The sequence below is a fragment of the Aythya ferina genome (genome assembly GCF_964211825.1).
Source record: "Aythya ferina genome assembly, chromosome: 24".
Classification (NCBI taxonomy): Eukaryota; Metazoa; Chordata; class Aves; order Anseriformes; family Anatidae; genus Aythya; species Aythya ferina.
The window spans coordinates 3,137,741-3,152,630 of record NC_140322.1 but is presented as its reverse complement, the minus strand read 5'-3'; the positions used below and the strand labels follow the sequence as shown (position 1 = coordinate 3,152,630).

Genomic DNA, 14,890 nt, shown 5'->3' with positions numbered 1-14,890 from the left:
AAGGCAGATGGGGAGGGAGGCTGCATACCGGACCGGACACGTTTCATTCCTTCAGGCCTGTTCTCGTTCGGACTGTGATTCACAGCTGTGTAACGCTGCCCCAGCTGCTCTCAGGTTGGAGGCTTTCGTCCCGGCCGCGGGCAGGGATGGGCTCGCACCTGCCTGGGGGCACCCATGGTGCTCATCCCATCCCCAGGCGAGCCCTGACGCTGCCCAGGAGCTGCCTCCTGCCTCCAGAGACAGGCAGGGGCAGAGCTTCAGAGCGCTCACAGTGATTTTGAGGAGGGTAATTCAAGCCATGACTTCTCCAAGTGCTCTTTCCTGCCTTCTCTGTGGCGTGGGCTCCACAGCATGGTGGCAGGGTGGATACGTAGAGGGCAGTGCGTGGATGTGGGGCTGACAGATGCTGTGGTGGCGGAGCTGCTGGGTGGGCTCAGGGATGGGGGCTGTGTGTGCTGCCCCTTCGTGTGGGGACACCAGTGGGCTCAGCAGTGGGTGTCTCTGGTCAATGGGACTTCGTGCACATGTCCTGCCAGGGTGGGCATGGTGCTTACACCTGTGCTGAGCTTCTGAGAGGCTTCAAGGCTGCTTCAGGCTGCACCTGTGTGCACAACACAAGGAAAGCAGCCCTGCTGGCAGCATTTGGGGCAGGATTTATTGGTGCTCAGCCCTCCCTTGAGCACTGTGTTCAGCTTTGAACCCCTATAAGAAGGGGTTCACTACACTACAGTACAAGAAGGACATCGAGGCCCTGGAGTACAACCAGAGAAGGGCTACGAGGCTGGTGAGGGACCTGGAGCACAAGTGCTGTGAGGAGCTGCTGAGGGAACTTGGGGGTGTTTGGGCTGGGGAAGGGGGGCTCAGGGCAGAGCTCATTGCTCTCTGCAACTGCCTGGAAGGAAGGGGTGGGGAGCTGGGGGCGGCCTCTGCTCACAGGGAACTGTGCCAGGAGCAGAGGGAACAGCCTCGAGTTGTGCCAGGGGAGGTTCAGGCTGGAAATGAGGAGACATTTCTCCTCAGCAAGAGCGCTCAGGCGTTGGGACGGGTTGCCCAGGGAGGTGGGGTGTCCCCATCCCTGGGGGTGTTCAGGGAGAGGTTGGACGTGGTGCTGGGGGACATGGTCAGGGGGTGGTGGTGGTGGTAGGGGGCGGTTGGACCAGATCAGCTTGGAGCTCTTTTCCAACCCTAACGATTCAAGGTTTCTGTGATTCTACAGAGAAGAACAGGTAAAACCCAACGGTAAAAAAAAACGTCTAGCGGCCGGGCACGGGAACCCCGGGGGCCGGAACCTTTCCGCACCCCCCGGAACCTTTCCGCCAGGCCCAAGGCGGAGCCGGAGCCTTTCGGCGCGGCGCAGGCGGGCCCGGAAGAGGAGCGCAGGGCGGGCAGGGACGATGGAGACGATCCTGGAGCAGCAGCGGCGCTACCATGAGGAGCGGGAGCGGCTGATGGACGTGATGGTGAAGGAGATGCTCACCAAGAAGTCCACGGTGCGCCCGGGGGGCCGCGGGGGAGGGCTGGTAGGGGGTTGGGGGCAGCCGGGGGTTGCGTGGGCCCCGCTAACGCCGCCGCTCTGCCCGCAGCTCCGCGACCAGATCAACTCCGACCACCGCACCCGGGCCATGCAGGACGTGAGTGCCGCCAGCGCCGGGTTTCTGCCAGAGCAGCCCCCAAGGAGTGAGTGCTGGGCGCCCGTGGCCCTCTCGTTTTCATCCTGTGGCTTCTTTTGTTGTTTTTTTTAGAGGTACATGGAAGTGAGCGGCAACCTGAGGGACCTGTACGATGACAAGGATGGGTAAGTGGCGGTACGAGCAGTGAATGCCTGAGGTGTGTGTTCACGCAGGTGGCTGCTCTGTGTGTTTTGCCTCGTGGTTTGTAGGTGAGGAACGCGGGGGGCTTCTCTGAATGTGGTGTAAACAGACGAGGAGTAATGCTGTTCCGTGAGACACTGCGCCATGGTGACACTAAACCTGCTAGAGCAGGACCTGGGCTTCACATTAAATATGTTTATGCGGGATATGAACTTCTCATTATATCATTGGCTTGAGCCACCTGTCAATTGCCTCAAAGGTTTGTGAGTTTACTGCATTTTCAGTGAGAGACATGACCTGGACCGCCCAAGCATAAGCCCAGCAGGCTAAACTGTCTATGTGAGGCTTTGCAGTCAGTCTTGCTGGGGTTTTGTATAATCAGAATGTGGTGCTGGACCTTGAAAAAAAATCTAGGAGTGTAAACGTGTTCTCCTTTTTATTTGTAACCTGATCTTTTTCATGAATTCTTAGGTTACGAAAGGAAGAGCTCAGTGCCATTTCAGGACCAAATGAGTTTGCAGAGTTCTACAACAGACTGAAACAAATTAAAGAGTTTCACCGGAAGCATCCAAATGAGGTAAGTAGTTAACTGCTTCATAAGAATAGCTGTTTTGTGGTCTGTTGGACCTCATCCCTGCAATAAACAGACTTTTGTTGCTGTTCTGTTTCATTGCCTTAACATATAAGTATGAAGTATATTAAAATGTCATTCAAGAAAAGAAAATATTCAAGAACAGATGGTGCTTTGGAGGCTTTATATAAGCTCCTGTGAGATCTGTATGAGTAGGAGAAAATGCGAGATGCTGACCATGGCCCCTGCACACTGTGTTAGTTTGGGAGCCACCTGCAGCTGAGCTTTCAGTTTTGCCTGTCTAATGTTGGCTAAAGTCGAGGTGACTGGGTAGTACTGCCTCTTTCTTTGTGCAAACATGATGTTGCAGAAACGCTTTGGATACCTTTCCAGTTACTGCTTTTATTGTTTACAATATATTTTGATTTTGTATTAATTATTCTGGGATGTTAGCTGAAGTAATCACTTTTTCTGTAACTTCTGTCTGTTCTTGCAGATTTGTGTTCCGATGTCGGTGGAGTTTGAGGAGCTGTTGAAGGCCAGAGACAACCCGAGCGAAGAGGCTCAAAGTAAGTCTGTATTTTTTTTCTGAGGCCAGTTTGGGTGAGAATACCATGCTTGCTTGACAGGTATTATTTAGTGACCTGTCCAAACTTATGTCTTTGAGAGCTGTACTTCTCTTTTACTCTGCTACTTCTGACAATTCATATTTCATTTAAATTCTCCTGAACTGTAGCCACCTTGGAATACTCCACAGTTGTGGTGCTTCTCTTGGGAATGTTCTGGTGTATTGCCCAGATGCCTTGTTGCTTCTCTGTGTCAATAAGTATTCCACTTGCATTATAAATATCTTCCTGAAGCATAAATTAGTACACAGCTAATTCTTTTCAGGTTCCAAAGCACATGTATAACACAAAGAGAATATTAAGGTCGTAATGAAGCACTTGATATTCTTTCCTACAGATCTAGTGGAGTTCACAGATGAGGAGGGGTATGGCCGATACTTGGATCTGCACGATTGCTATCTCAAATACATTAACCTAAAATCCTCAGAGGTAAGCGGCTGCATGAGCCTGGGCAATCAGGTATTTCTAGTCTTCTGTGCTTAAGGTTGAGGGTTCTTTTCCTTGCTTGTTTCATTGGTAATTTGTTTTCTCATTGTTTTGAAATGTAACATAGTTTATTTCTAAACAGCTATTTCAAAGCACTTTTTTGCACATACAGCTTGACAGCGTATGAATTCTGAATGCTGCTTCATGACTCTTCTTTCTTGTTCTCTTCAATTTATTGTCTCTGTCCTTAATGTAATGATGGCCTCGTAAAAATCCTGTCTTCTGCTACCAAGGTATCTAAGGCCATGTGTTAGAAAGCACATGGAAAACCCCAGCACTAAGCAGTCCATCCAGAATAAAGGCATGAGCTGGTGCTTTTCTCCTGGTCTGGTAACTGGAAATGGGTTGCTAATTTGGCTGCATCTGTATAAAGTCCGACTCTAACTTTTTTTGTTCATAGAAACTGGATTACATCACTTACTTATCTACATTTGACCAACTCTTTGATATTCCCAAAGAGAGAAAAAATGCTGAATATAAGAGGTAAACCTTTTTGCCTACCTGCTTCATTTATGACACTTGATAAGAAGGAATTTGCTTCTGAAGTGTACAGCTGTTAAGACTGTAGTTTACATCAGCTAAGCTCGATGGCGCATTGGGTCACTAACCCATACTAATGCCATTGTATATCTGATGAGCCCTGAGGAGACGTGAAGCATAACAAAATAAGGAAAGCCATTGGGGACTTACTCTGTAGAGATACTTTGTCATTGTGGCTGTTGCATCTAGAAATCCTGTATTTAAAAGCTATCCTAATCTTGATGACTTTCATATCGTTATATCACTAATTTGATATGGAATTGTCTGTGCTAATGATTACTCCGGCAGGTACCTTGAAATGCTTCTTGAGTACCTACAGGAGTACACAGATCGCGTGAAGCCATTACTGGACCAGAATGAACTTTTTGGGAAAATTCAGACTGAGTTTGAGAAAAAGTGGGATAATGGAACTTTCCCTGGTTGGCCGGTGAGCAGTCATTGAGTCCTTGTGAATGCTTCTGGATTTGTGATAGGTTTTCTGTGAATAAGTAGTGTTAAGTCTCTTAGCAAGGTGTGTAGCTGTGCTTCACAAAGATGCAGTTTGAAGCTAACTTGAGTTTAAAATGAACCTTTTAAAACACTTGCTTACTTTGAACCTCTTCCGTTATTTCATTGCTCACTCTAGTGGTAGATATTTTTTTCCCTATGTGAAATAAACTGCCTTTCTTGAGGTTGGGATTTTGCATTACACCAAATCTGAGAGGGTGTCACACAGATTTTGATGTGTCTTTTCTTGGCAGAAAGAAACCAGCAGTGCGCTCACTCATGCTGGAGCCCACCTGGATCTCTCAGCATTTTCCTCTTGGGAGGTAGGTTTTCAGTGCTCTGCACCTAATTGTCAATCTCGAGAAGGTGGAAGTTTAGCCGTATGTGGTTTTTTTTTTTTTTTATATATAATTTTACTTTATGAGCTTTCATTTCTGGCTCTGCGCTCTCTGGATAAAACTTCATGTTGGTGATTTAATTTCTCCCACTAGAGGGCTGTATCTTGAGGGATCTAGTTAGATTGTCGCATTTGTCACTCCTTCAGTGAGGAGTGGCACGTCATTCGCTCTTTTTTTTTTCCCCCTTTTTGATGAGTTAAAACAGATGTACACCCATATTGTATTATTTTAATAGCTTCTCTCTTACTGTGATTTAATTTATTGAATAGGAATTGGCTTCTCTGGGGCTGGACAGATTAAAATCAGCTTTATTGGCCCTGGGACTAAAGTGTGGCGGGTAAGACAGTATTTTTATAATTTCTTTTCAGTTTTCAAGGTTGACTTGCCTTGCATTTCTTCGTGGGATATGTTTTGTGGTCTTTATTGTACAAGAATTACCTTGTGATGCTTAAAAAGACAACGCACTGAGAACCAGTCAAGGAATTTTGTGATGCAGTTTTGAGCAGGGTGTTGTACTGAAGTATCCTGTATAGAGAATTTGGTCAAAAGTATTAACACCAAAATCATAGGAAATATCATGATCTCTTAAAAGCTAAATTTATAACTTTGTTGCATGAATTCAAATATTTTTTTTTTTTGCAATATAAGCTGTGATCTCATCTCCTCCCTGCTTCTCCATAGGACTCTGGAAGAGCGTGCTCAGAGACTTTTTAGCACTAAAGGCAAATCCCTAGAATCACTTGATCCTTCCTTATTTGCTAAGAATCCGAAGACAAAAGGAAGCAAAAGGTGAGCTCTTAAAGATGATTTTTGGGTGAGCATTAGCCCCTTCACTTTTATGAAAAGTGACTATAAACATCACCCCTGTGTAGTTGTGATGGAGAGGTTCCTAGAGTATTAGAAGCCTTTCATGTCAGACAATATGGTCCTGAACCAGGTGGAAGATAGCAGAGCTGAATCCCACAGCTGAATGAGCTGTTAAGTACTCGTTTCTGTTTTCTTGCTGCTTGCCAGTCAGATGTGCCCTTAGGAGCTCAGTGTACCCATGGTGTTTGCAGTTCTGTAATGATATTAATAAAATTTCCTTATCTGTTTCCAGAGACACTGAAAGAAATAAAGATCTTGCATTCCTGGAAGCTCAGATATACGAATATGTAGAAGTTCTTGGGGTAAGAATTTTATTTTGTCTGAGCTTTCAGTTGCAGACCTGTCAATAGTGGTGACAGGAAGGTCATCCTTCACAGACAGTGTGTGCAGAAGAGCTGGTTATGTTTCCAGAGTCATGATGTTTAAAAGTGCATGTAAGCAGATAACTCATCATATTCTACTTAGTGACAGAAAAGGCTATGTTTTTGTTTCCATTAGTTATTTGCAGCCTCCTGTGAACAGACAGATCTTGTGTCTATCCCAAGCCAAATACAGAGGCTCCCTTTGGGGGAGCCTGCCTTTTTATTATATATTTTTTTTTCTTCCAGGCACCATATCAATGTAGAGAGTTTCTATTTTACATCTAAGCTATTGGATGTTGCAACCTTTTACTTTGTCTGCCTTGATACTTGCCTCAAGTCCTTACTTTTGTTTTGGGCAATTGCTTTTAGCATGAAGGCTGCTGCTGTTGGCTTGCTATCTTGGAAGAAGTGCTCATAGTAGTGCAAGTTCTTAATTCTTTTGAAGTAACAAATGTTACACTAAAAACTTTTAGGTTGTTGGGCTAAGGTAAATGAGAGTGCTGTCATTTCTCTCTCTCTGTACACTGGGGAATTGTTTTGCATTGCCATAGTTTGCCCTTAGTTTGTTGCTGTTGTGTGAACAATTTTCTCTTTTCCTCCATCTAGGAACAGAGACATCTTACTCATGAGAATGTGCAACGTAAGCAAGCACGAACAGGGGAAGAGAGGGAGGAGGAGGAAGAAGAGCAAATCAGTGAGAGTGAGAGCGAAGATGAAGAAAATGAAATCATTTATAATCCTAAAAATCTGCCTCTTGGTTGGGATGGCAAGGTAACTGTCAATGCTGGATGAGTGGGAGATTTCACCTGACTCCACGCTACTCTTCTGTTTGAATCTGCCTTGCCCTTTAGCCTAATCTTTGTTTGTCTTTCCTTCTCAGCCAATCCCGTACTGGTTATATAAATTACATGGTTTAAACATCAACTACAACTGTGAGATTTGCGGTAACTACACCTACCGAGGGCCCAAAGCTTTTCAACGTCACTTTGCGGTAAGTAACGCCTTGCTACAAAAACATCAGTAGTACGTTCAAATAATCTTTATAATGAGTAACTAGTAAATCACTGGAGCATCTGAGCTGCACTTACTCCACTTCTAAAACATGTCTGCAATGATGCTGCAGGGCCATGATGTTGGAATTGTATGTTCAGGGTATATGAAGATCTCTTCTGTCAATTTGTGTAGTCCCCTGTTGTTTGAACACTAATTCCTGTATCCAGTCCTGACTGGTACAGAATGTTTATTGTCTACCAGAGTTTTGTTACCATCTAAAATGCAGAAAAAATATTTCTATAGGGTTGTTTAGGACTGGTAGATGTGTATTTTGATCTTTGCTGTTGTAGTCTCTGGTGTTGTGGCTGAGGTGGCATTCTGTCTTATATACTGACCTCTTGTCCCCAGGAGTGGCGACATGCTCATGGAATGAGATGCCTGGGCATTCCCAACACTGCACACTTTGCTAACGTCACACAGATTGAGGATGCGGTCTCACGTAAGTCTTGATGGCATTTCTTTGCATAGAACAGGAAACGTGAGATAAGAATGTTCATATTAACTAGTTCTGTCCAAAACATTCAGATCCTTTATGACTTTGTGTTTACAGTGTGGGCAAAACTGAAACTACAGAAAGCTTCGGAGAGATGGCAGCCTGATACAGAGGTGAGATGTTACAGAGCATTTGGATATTTCTAGGCCTGTTTACTTGGGACTCCTCATTTATCTTGCATAATTGTCAGAAGAACTTCTAAGATAATCCCTTGCATGCTGGAGGGTTAGGCAGGAGCCTATGCTGCTAGGTGTACAGCTCCTGTTGGTGATACATGAAAAGCACTTCTTGTGCTGGATTGCACAACTCCTTCTGATAGGGTAGACCCATCTCTTTGCATAAACGTCTCTTAATACATTGCTTTACAGTACCAGCGTTGTCTTTGTTTTGTGAGAAGGGCAAGGAACTGTTCTGAGCAGTGTGTTCACTTAAACTAGTGCCTTTTCTTGAGCTCCGTCTCAAAACGTTTTTCAGTAGTATAAAGGGCAACCGGGTAAGACTGGAGTGCGGTGGGAAATGTAGCCTGTAATACAGCTTGTGATTGTTCTGAGTAGGTAAGATCTCTGTCTGGAGCTTGCTGGTAGATCCACTGCCTACCTTCAAGTAGGGAGGTTCTTGGCAGGGCGGTTTTGCTCAGCAGATGAAGCTAAAATGTGAATGCTATAACACAACCCAAGTCAGGCTGTGTGCGGGTGTCTCTAAACTGTTCACTTCATTCTAGGAGGAATACGAGGACTCCAGTGGGAATGTGGTGAACAAGAAGACCTACGAAGACTTGAAACGTCAAGGGCTGCTGTAACTTTCCCAAGTGAAGGATTTCACATCTGAAAAAGCAGCGAAGTGTCAGCAGTTCTGACTCCTCCTCAGTTTCTGGATTTTGTATTTGCATGATCGTAGATTTCAAGGATACTTTATAGAATCTCTTTCTAGTAAGCCCCTTGTGAAGCGCAGACCTGTGACATTATTTTATATTAAAAAAAAAAAAAAGCTGAAAAAATAAACTGATTTTAACTTAGGAAGTGCTGAAAACTAATCTCCTTTTGTATGTTGGAAGGAAGAGATTTGATTATGGTGTTTTTAAAAAGCTTTCTGCACGGTATGAGTTGTCAGAAATTATTACTTTTTGTTTCTTCCAGTTTGGATGGAAATTATTTTTGTTGAGGATTGACTGTTTTAAAGCACACATGAACATGCTGCCAATGAGTAGTGGTCCTGTACTATATCTTGCTGTAAGCATATGATTTTCTTAGGACTTCATTGCAGAACAAACTTACGTGGCTTGCATTGCTGCTTTTACCTCAGCTCTGCTTCCCTTTTAGGGTGCTAGGGTCCCTTTTAAGCTTTTTCCAGGGAACAAATAACTGGGATTGGTTTAGTTTGGGCCGTGTGTGCAGTTTGCTTTCATTTCTCCAGCATTGGTGTTGACTTCGAAGGCCTGGTAGATGCTAGGGCAGATCCTTTCTTTGGTGGCTCTCTTGAGTAAAACCACCACAGCCGTCTGTACATAATCCAGAACATTCATGCTGCCACATGAATTGCAAGTCCAGCAAGGAGAAAAGGGGCATCAAGCAGAGGCTGTGTTCATCCTTTGTGGCAGTCCTTGTGCTACCTCCAGCGGGTTTCATTTTGGTATAGAGTTGGCTTGTTTGACATCTCTAGCCTGATTTTTTTTTTTTCCACCGTGCAGAGACATTTGCATCTCCAAATCCAGTGGAGCAGCAGGTAACAAACACCTCTCCCTGGGTGATGGTTTGTGCAGCCAGTGGTTGGCAAGGGTGGGGCTGGTCGCTGGCACCAGGGTGCTGCAGGTACCGCAGCTGCTGTCGGTGCTCGGAGGCGCAGGCAGCTGCAGGATTTCGCTGGTGCACGGGGGCTTCGGGGCGCAGACAGACAAGGGTGAGTCAATGCTGGGAGCTTTTTCCTTCCTCTGCTCTGGGGAAACGTTGCTCTCCTCGGGATGAGGCTGTGTCTGGTGGGCGTTTGTTCTCAGCCTGTCCTGGAGCTGGGTCTGGCTGTGCTGGAGCAGTACCCTGTTCAGTAAGGGTTGGCCAAACCTGGTCTGGGTGGGGTGGCTGCCCTGCTCTGGAAGGTGAGGGCCTCTGTTGCTTTCTTTCACTCTGCATGAACCCCCACAGCGGCTGCTACGCAAGCTTCAGCCATGCCAGGTCTTTGGGCAATGCTATCTGAGCCTAAACCATAAGATGGGAGGGAAGCGTGCTAGTTCTTGCAGCACTTTTTGGAGTAACATCTCCACTTTCCATAGCTAAAACGGTAAAGATTTTGAATGAAAGCGGAGCTTTTCCTCTAACGGAGAGCAGGGTATCAAAAAAGCACCAAAACACACAACAGAGCTTCCCAAACCATGGGGTGAGCAGCAGGGCAAGGGGCTGGGTGATGAGAAGCTGTGCAGGCACCTCTGAATTCACCATCCTGGGCTGGGAGGCTCCTTCACTTGCAGCAGGATCAGCAGACTGCTGCGTGTTGCCAAGCATCGGTAACTACCCCACGCTGGTGCTCCTGCTCACAAATCTGCGTTACCGTGGGGCTGGAGGGTTACCACACCAACCAGCAGCACGTGGCCTCCCAGGGGGGGCTCCTGCTCGCCAGCAGCTGTGCCAAGCCCTTGGGATCCATCGGCGGCAGCTTCGGTGGTTTTGGAGAGCCTCCACTGGCTGTGGGGGTGCCCTGGATCTGATCCCATGGGGAAGAGCACACTCGGAGGCATCGGCCTTTGGGCAGGCAGCTCCCGGACTCCATCTGTGCTTGTTCAGCCTCCTCTGGCTGCAGCCGGGACTGGAAGGGCCCGACTCTTGCTCCCTGACACCCAATAAGCACGGTGATGGGGTTTGCTGGAGCACCCAGAGCAGGGCTGGGTGCTGAGGGTGCCAGTAGCTCGCAGAGGAACCATCTCTGGAGAGACAACGTGCCTGGCAGGGAAAATCTGCCAGCCCAAACCCTCAGCAAAGTGGCTTCAGTGCTGAATTACTCGGTTATTTACGTGCAGGATGACTTCTGGGTGGAGAGCCTGCTGAGACGTCCTGGATTGGAGTTTTCAGAGGTGCTGTTGGTGGGTATTGTTTCTGCCAGGCACTTTTTCCTGCCTGAGGAGCGCGTCCTACGACTATGGGGACCAAAACAAGGTGCCGAACTACTTGGAAAACAAAACAAACAAACAAACAAACAAAAAAAAACAGGGACAGCCTCTCTTATGTAGCTTGTCCTGATTCCTTCCCCAGGCTGTGGCTGGGCAGATACAGGGATCTTGTGCCACTGTGACAGCGGCCGCCGCTGGAGTGGGACCGTCCCCTGGGGCTGCCCAGCCCTGACTCTGCCTTTTCCTGCCAGGTCTCGGCTGAGGCTGCTGGTGGGGACGATGGCAGGTCACCGACAGCTCGTCTTCCCCCTTCAAGGTAACGGGGGCTCTGCTTCGGCAGCGTCCATCCTGGGGAGGTCCATCAAGGGTTCCTGGTCTCCTGGGGAGGCTGCTGGAGCTGGATTTGGCTTTTGGTGGTCTCAATTATCTCTTCTCAATTCCAGGCCTGCTGCTCTGCATCTTGGCTCTGCACTTTGGCACCTGGGGCCCTCTAGCCACAGCAGGTGAGCTCTGCACCCCAGGGAAAGCTGGGGCTCCTGTTGGGAGCAGGGCAAAGGCTGTGACTATGTCCCTGTCCCCTCTTGGCTGTAATCTGTAGGATGGAGCTGCTCTGAGGGACCTTTTCTAAAGGTTTTGCCCCCAGAAAAGACTTCCTCACATGTGATGTGGCTGGAAAGGGGAGGGAGAAGCTCTTGGAACATGTCCCTAGTGGGCTGTTGTCTGCCCTGCAGCTCCCTCGTTGCTGGCTGCAAAAACCCTGCTTGGGTTTGTCCCTTGTTTGGGACATCCTGCCACTTGCTGCCGTCCCCATCCCAACCCTGATGTGACCGATGTGGCAGTGGCTCAGCAGGGAACGCAGGCTTGCTGAGCATGTGGCTGGGGTTTTCTTCACCAAGATGCAACTTGCTGTTTTCCAGAGCACAAAGCGGCCCACAACGCCTCCTTGGTGGCCTCCAACGCCTCCTCAGTGGTCTCCAATGCCTCCTTGGTGGCCCCCAACACCTCCTCGGTGGCTCTAAATGCCTCCTCGGTGGCCCCCAACTCCTTGGTGGCCCCCAACGCCTCCTTTGTGGCTCCCAAAACCTCCTCGGTGGCCCCCAACGCCTCCATGAACAGTACAGAAGGAACAAGGGTAAGGAAAGGGAAGGGGGATGTTGGCCAGGCTGCTACAGCCTCAGGACCAGGCTTTTTACCCACCTGGTCCCTTGTAGGAGCAGGAAATCCCTTGAGAGCATCTCCTGGGGTATGGGAAGGGGAACTGTTCAGGGAGGGATGATGGTGGCAGTGCTGCAGGAGGAGGCTTTGCTGCACAGTGACCTCCTGGCGCGTTTTCCCTCCAGCTCACCTGCCAGAGCTTCCAGTGCTCTGGGGAGAGGTGCTACCAGGATGCAGCCCATGCCAACGAGACGGCTGCCTGCCACAACGAGACTTTCTGCGAGGTACGGAGCTCACCGAGAGGGGGGTGGAGGGCTGCGACCATGCCAGTCTGTTTTCCTTTATCTCTGCTGCAATCTGTCAAGTCCCTTTGACACCTTCGTGGTGGCATCTTGTCACACTTCTAGCGTTTTTTTTTTCCCTCTGGCTCTGCTATTGCAGCTTTATCGTTTCTCCAGCACAAACTACACGGCCAGGTGCAGCAGCGCGTGCGGCGCGGAGCCGTGTAGGACCAACAGCAGCATGAGCTTGCAGCAGTGTGCCCTGGAGTGCTGCAACACCCCGCTGTGCCTGCAGCTCAATGCCAGCTCCTACGGTAACTGCCCATGGGGCTCCCCAGGGCTGGGGGTCCGGGGTTAATCCTGCTGCACGCGAGGGAAATGGGTGCACAAAGCCCGCTGAGCTGGGCTGGCTGCATCGCCGTGATTCCTCTGCTCTGGGGTTCCACTCCCAAGTGGCTCTCCTGCATGGGCTGTGTCCTCACGGGGCTCCTCTCATGTCTGCAGGTGACCTGCCAGCCACCACCGTGCCACCCACGACCACCGTCGCCACCACCACCCCCCGGCCTCCCCCCCGAAATGTAGGTACTGCCCCAGAAGGTCCACGCAATGCTGTTTTTCCAAAAGCTGCCTCTGGAAGGGGAACAAATCCTTAACGAGCTTTGCAGAGACAGAGCCCGTAAGGGTCCCAAGCCCAGCCCTTGTGTGTGTTCGAGCAGCCTGAGCTGACTGTACAGCACCCATGGGTGCAGGGTGTTGCTGGGGCACCCGAGCAATGGGGAGGGGAAGATGCTCATCTCTGCAAAGCCTTGCGAAGAGGAAGGAAAAGGCAGCTTGAAACTTGTTTGCTGCGGTGGTGTTTCAGTGAGGTTTCCTGCAGTGTCAGATGGAAGGCTTATCTCTGGGTGTGAAATGCCTGAGATGGCACAGATACTGAAATGCAGCGGGGAGGGGGGTGGGTGGGAAGGGTCCTCAGGAATAGGTCTAGCTCCTGTCCTGGGCGTCCTGCTGTCTGCACCAGCAAGCACAGTGTCTCCTCTGGTCCTGTCTTGTAGGGGAAAGTCTGTGCAGCCTTCACCTGCCACGGGGACGGATGTTTCAAGGGGAAGAAGACCACTGCGAGATGCATTGTTGGGTATGATTTCTGTCAGGTACGGCCTTGCGGGCCTTCCTGGGCTGTGCCCAGGAGCCTGTGTGCGTCCCCACCACGTGAATGCTGGAGGGCAGGCACGACCACCAACATTTCTTCTCCTTCCAGATGAAGAAGACGGGCCTGGATTTTGTGGCAGGATGCAGCAAGGCCTGCAAGGCTGCCAAGCCTGTCTGCGCTAAAGGCGTGAAGGCTGCCTGCTACCAGGAGTGCTGCCCCGCCACGCCGAAAGGCAGCTGCCTGAAGCTGGATGGCAAAATTCACCTCAACGCTGCTGGGCAGCTGCCTCTGGCCCCGCTCCTGCAGCTCCTGGCATGCGGGGCCGCCCTTCTCCTGAACCGTGGGGTCTCTGCTCCCCTCCGGCTGTAAGCAGCAGGCGGGGGCCCCCTCTCTGGCTTCAGCCACAGTCACCGTCCACCACCCTCAGCTACGTCCCTGTGCCAGGAACAAGGGGGCCAGAGCTTGAAGACGTTCCCCTGCCCTGCTGGGACTACGGAGGCTGGATGGAGGGACCTCGGGTGTAGGAGCAAGAGGGGGCTACGCTGCCTTAAAAAGCAGAAACCTCTGCTTTGAGTGAAGACACGGGGGCTGCTCTAGTTAATAATTGCCTTTCTGGACACCCCCTTAGCATTTAGTTTGTACCTAAAGCCCCCTGTCTGTTTAGGCACAACTCTTAACTGTTTCATCTCCACTTCGTGGCAGGAAAATGGGACTGAGCTAAAAGTGGCTTGTGGTTTTAGATGGCCCTGTTTCATATCTATGATTCTCTATGCGTAAAGATAGAGCAGAGACGGGAGCAGGAGCCCGTGCTGTGACCTTCTTGCATCACAGGCAGCGGGTGGGTGGCTCTGTGGTGGCAAGGTGCTGCCACTCCTGCAAGCGCACAGTCTGCTGTCCTCTCTCACTGCTCTCTTTTAAGGGGGAAAAAAAGCAAAAATAAAAATAAAGAAATGTCTGTCCTCTGGGTCGGTAACTGGGGGGGTTCTGAGTGCCTGGGGGATGGGGGGGACCCCAGCCCGTGGAGCTGGGCCCCTCGTGCCTCCAGCAGCACAAAGGCTTCGCTTCAGAAGCCCTTAAGCAGAGCTGCACGCAGCGGATGTGGGACTGGATGAGAAGAGGCTGCCTGAAGCGATAGCCGGCCCCTTCCACGTTGCAGGGCTGCCTCCATCCGCCTGCAGTTCTGCTGCCTCCAAACCACAGCACAGGGGCTGGTGTGTGTGTGTTGTTTCTTTTTTTTTTTATTATTTTTCAAGTGTTTCAGGCCACACGGGCAGTGTATCGCTAGAAAGTGAAAACAGGATGGAGCTCAAAGCTTTTTTTCTGCTTCAGAAACAACACGCCTCCATCCTTACGAGAAAGGGCATGGTGCTTGGAGTTCGCAGCACATATTTTGGGCTGTTTGCCTTTCGTTTCCTCTTTGCAGGCTCCCGTCCATTCTGTACTGCTGCAGGAGTGCAGGGGAGGGAGGGGAGAGGCAGGCGGCGGAGCGGTGGCTTTAGCAAACACCGCTGCTTTTTTTC

The 14,890-nt window shown here is 49.6% G+C and overlaps 2 protein-coding genes across 2 annotated transcripts; both read left to right on the top strand.

Moving 5' to 3' along the window:
• Positions 1-1,330: 1,330 nt before the first annotated feature.
• On the top strand, positions 1,331-8,722 carry SF3A3 (splicing factor 3a subunit 3). Its single transcript, XM_084497379.1, has 17 exons — positions 1,331-1,490; positions 1,584-1,631; positions 1,743-1,795; positions 2,283-2,388; positions 2,879-2,951; positions 3,346-3,437; positions 3,895-3,977; positions 4,323-4,461; positions 4,775-4,843; positions 5,188-5,255; positions 5,600-5,707; positions 6,018-6,087; positions 6,754-6,918; positions 7,028-7,138; positions 7,549-7,639; positions 7,751-7,806; positions 8,415-8,722. Exons 1-17 carry the CDS (start codon positions 1,395-1,397, stop codon positions 8,490-8,492), a joined length of 1,506 nt encoding a protein of 501 aa, XP_084353505.1. The 5' UTR covers positions 1,331-1,394; the 3' UTR covers positions 8,493-8,722.
• Positions 8,723-9,388: 666 nt separating this feature from the next.
• Positions 9,389-14,325, top strand: LOC311423432 (uncharacterized protein). Its single transcript, XM_084497380.1, has 9 exons — positions 9,389-9,415; positions 11,039-11,103; positions 11,231-11,290; positions 11,705-11,919; positions 12,128-12,226; positions 12,384-12,537; positions 12,728-12,801; positions 13,276-13,371; positions 13,479-14,325. The coding sequence occupies exons 2-9, from the start codon at positions 11,067-11,069 to the stop codon at positions 13,737-13,739; spliced, it is 996 nt and encodes a 331-aa protein (XP_084353506.1). The 5' UTR covers positions 9,389-9,415; positions 11,039-11,066; the 3' UTR covers positions 13,740-14,325.
• Positions 14,326-14,890: the final 565 nt, after the last annotated feature.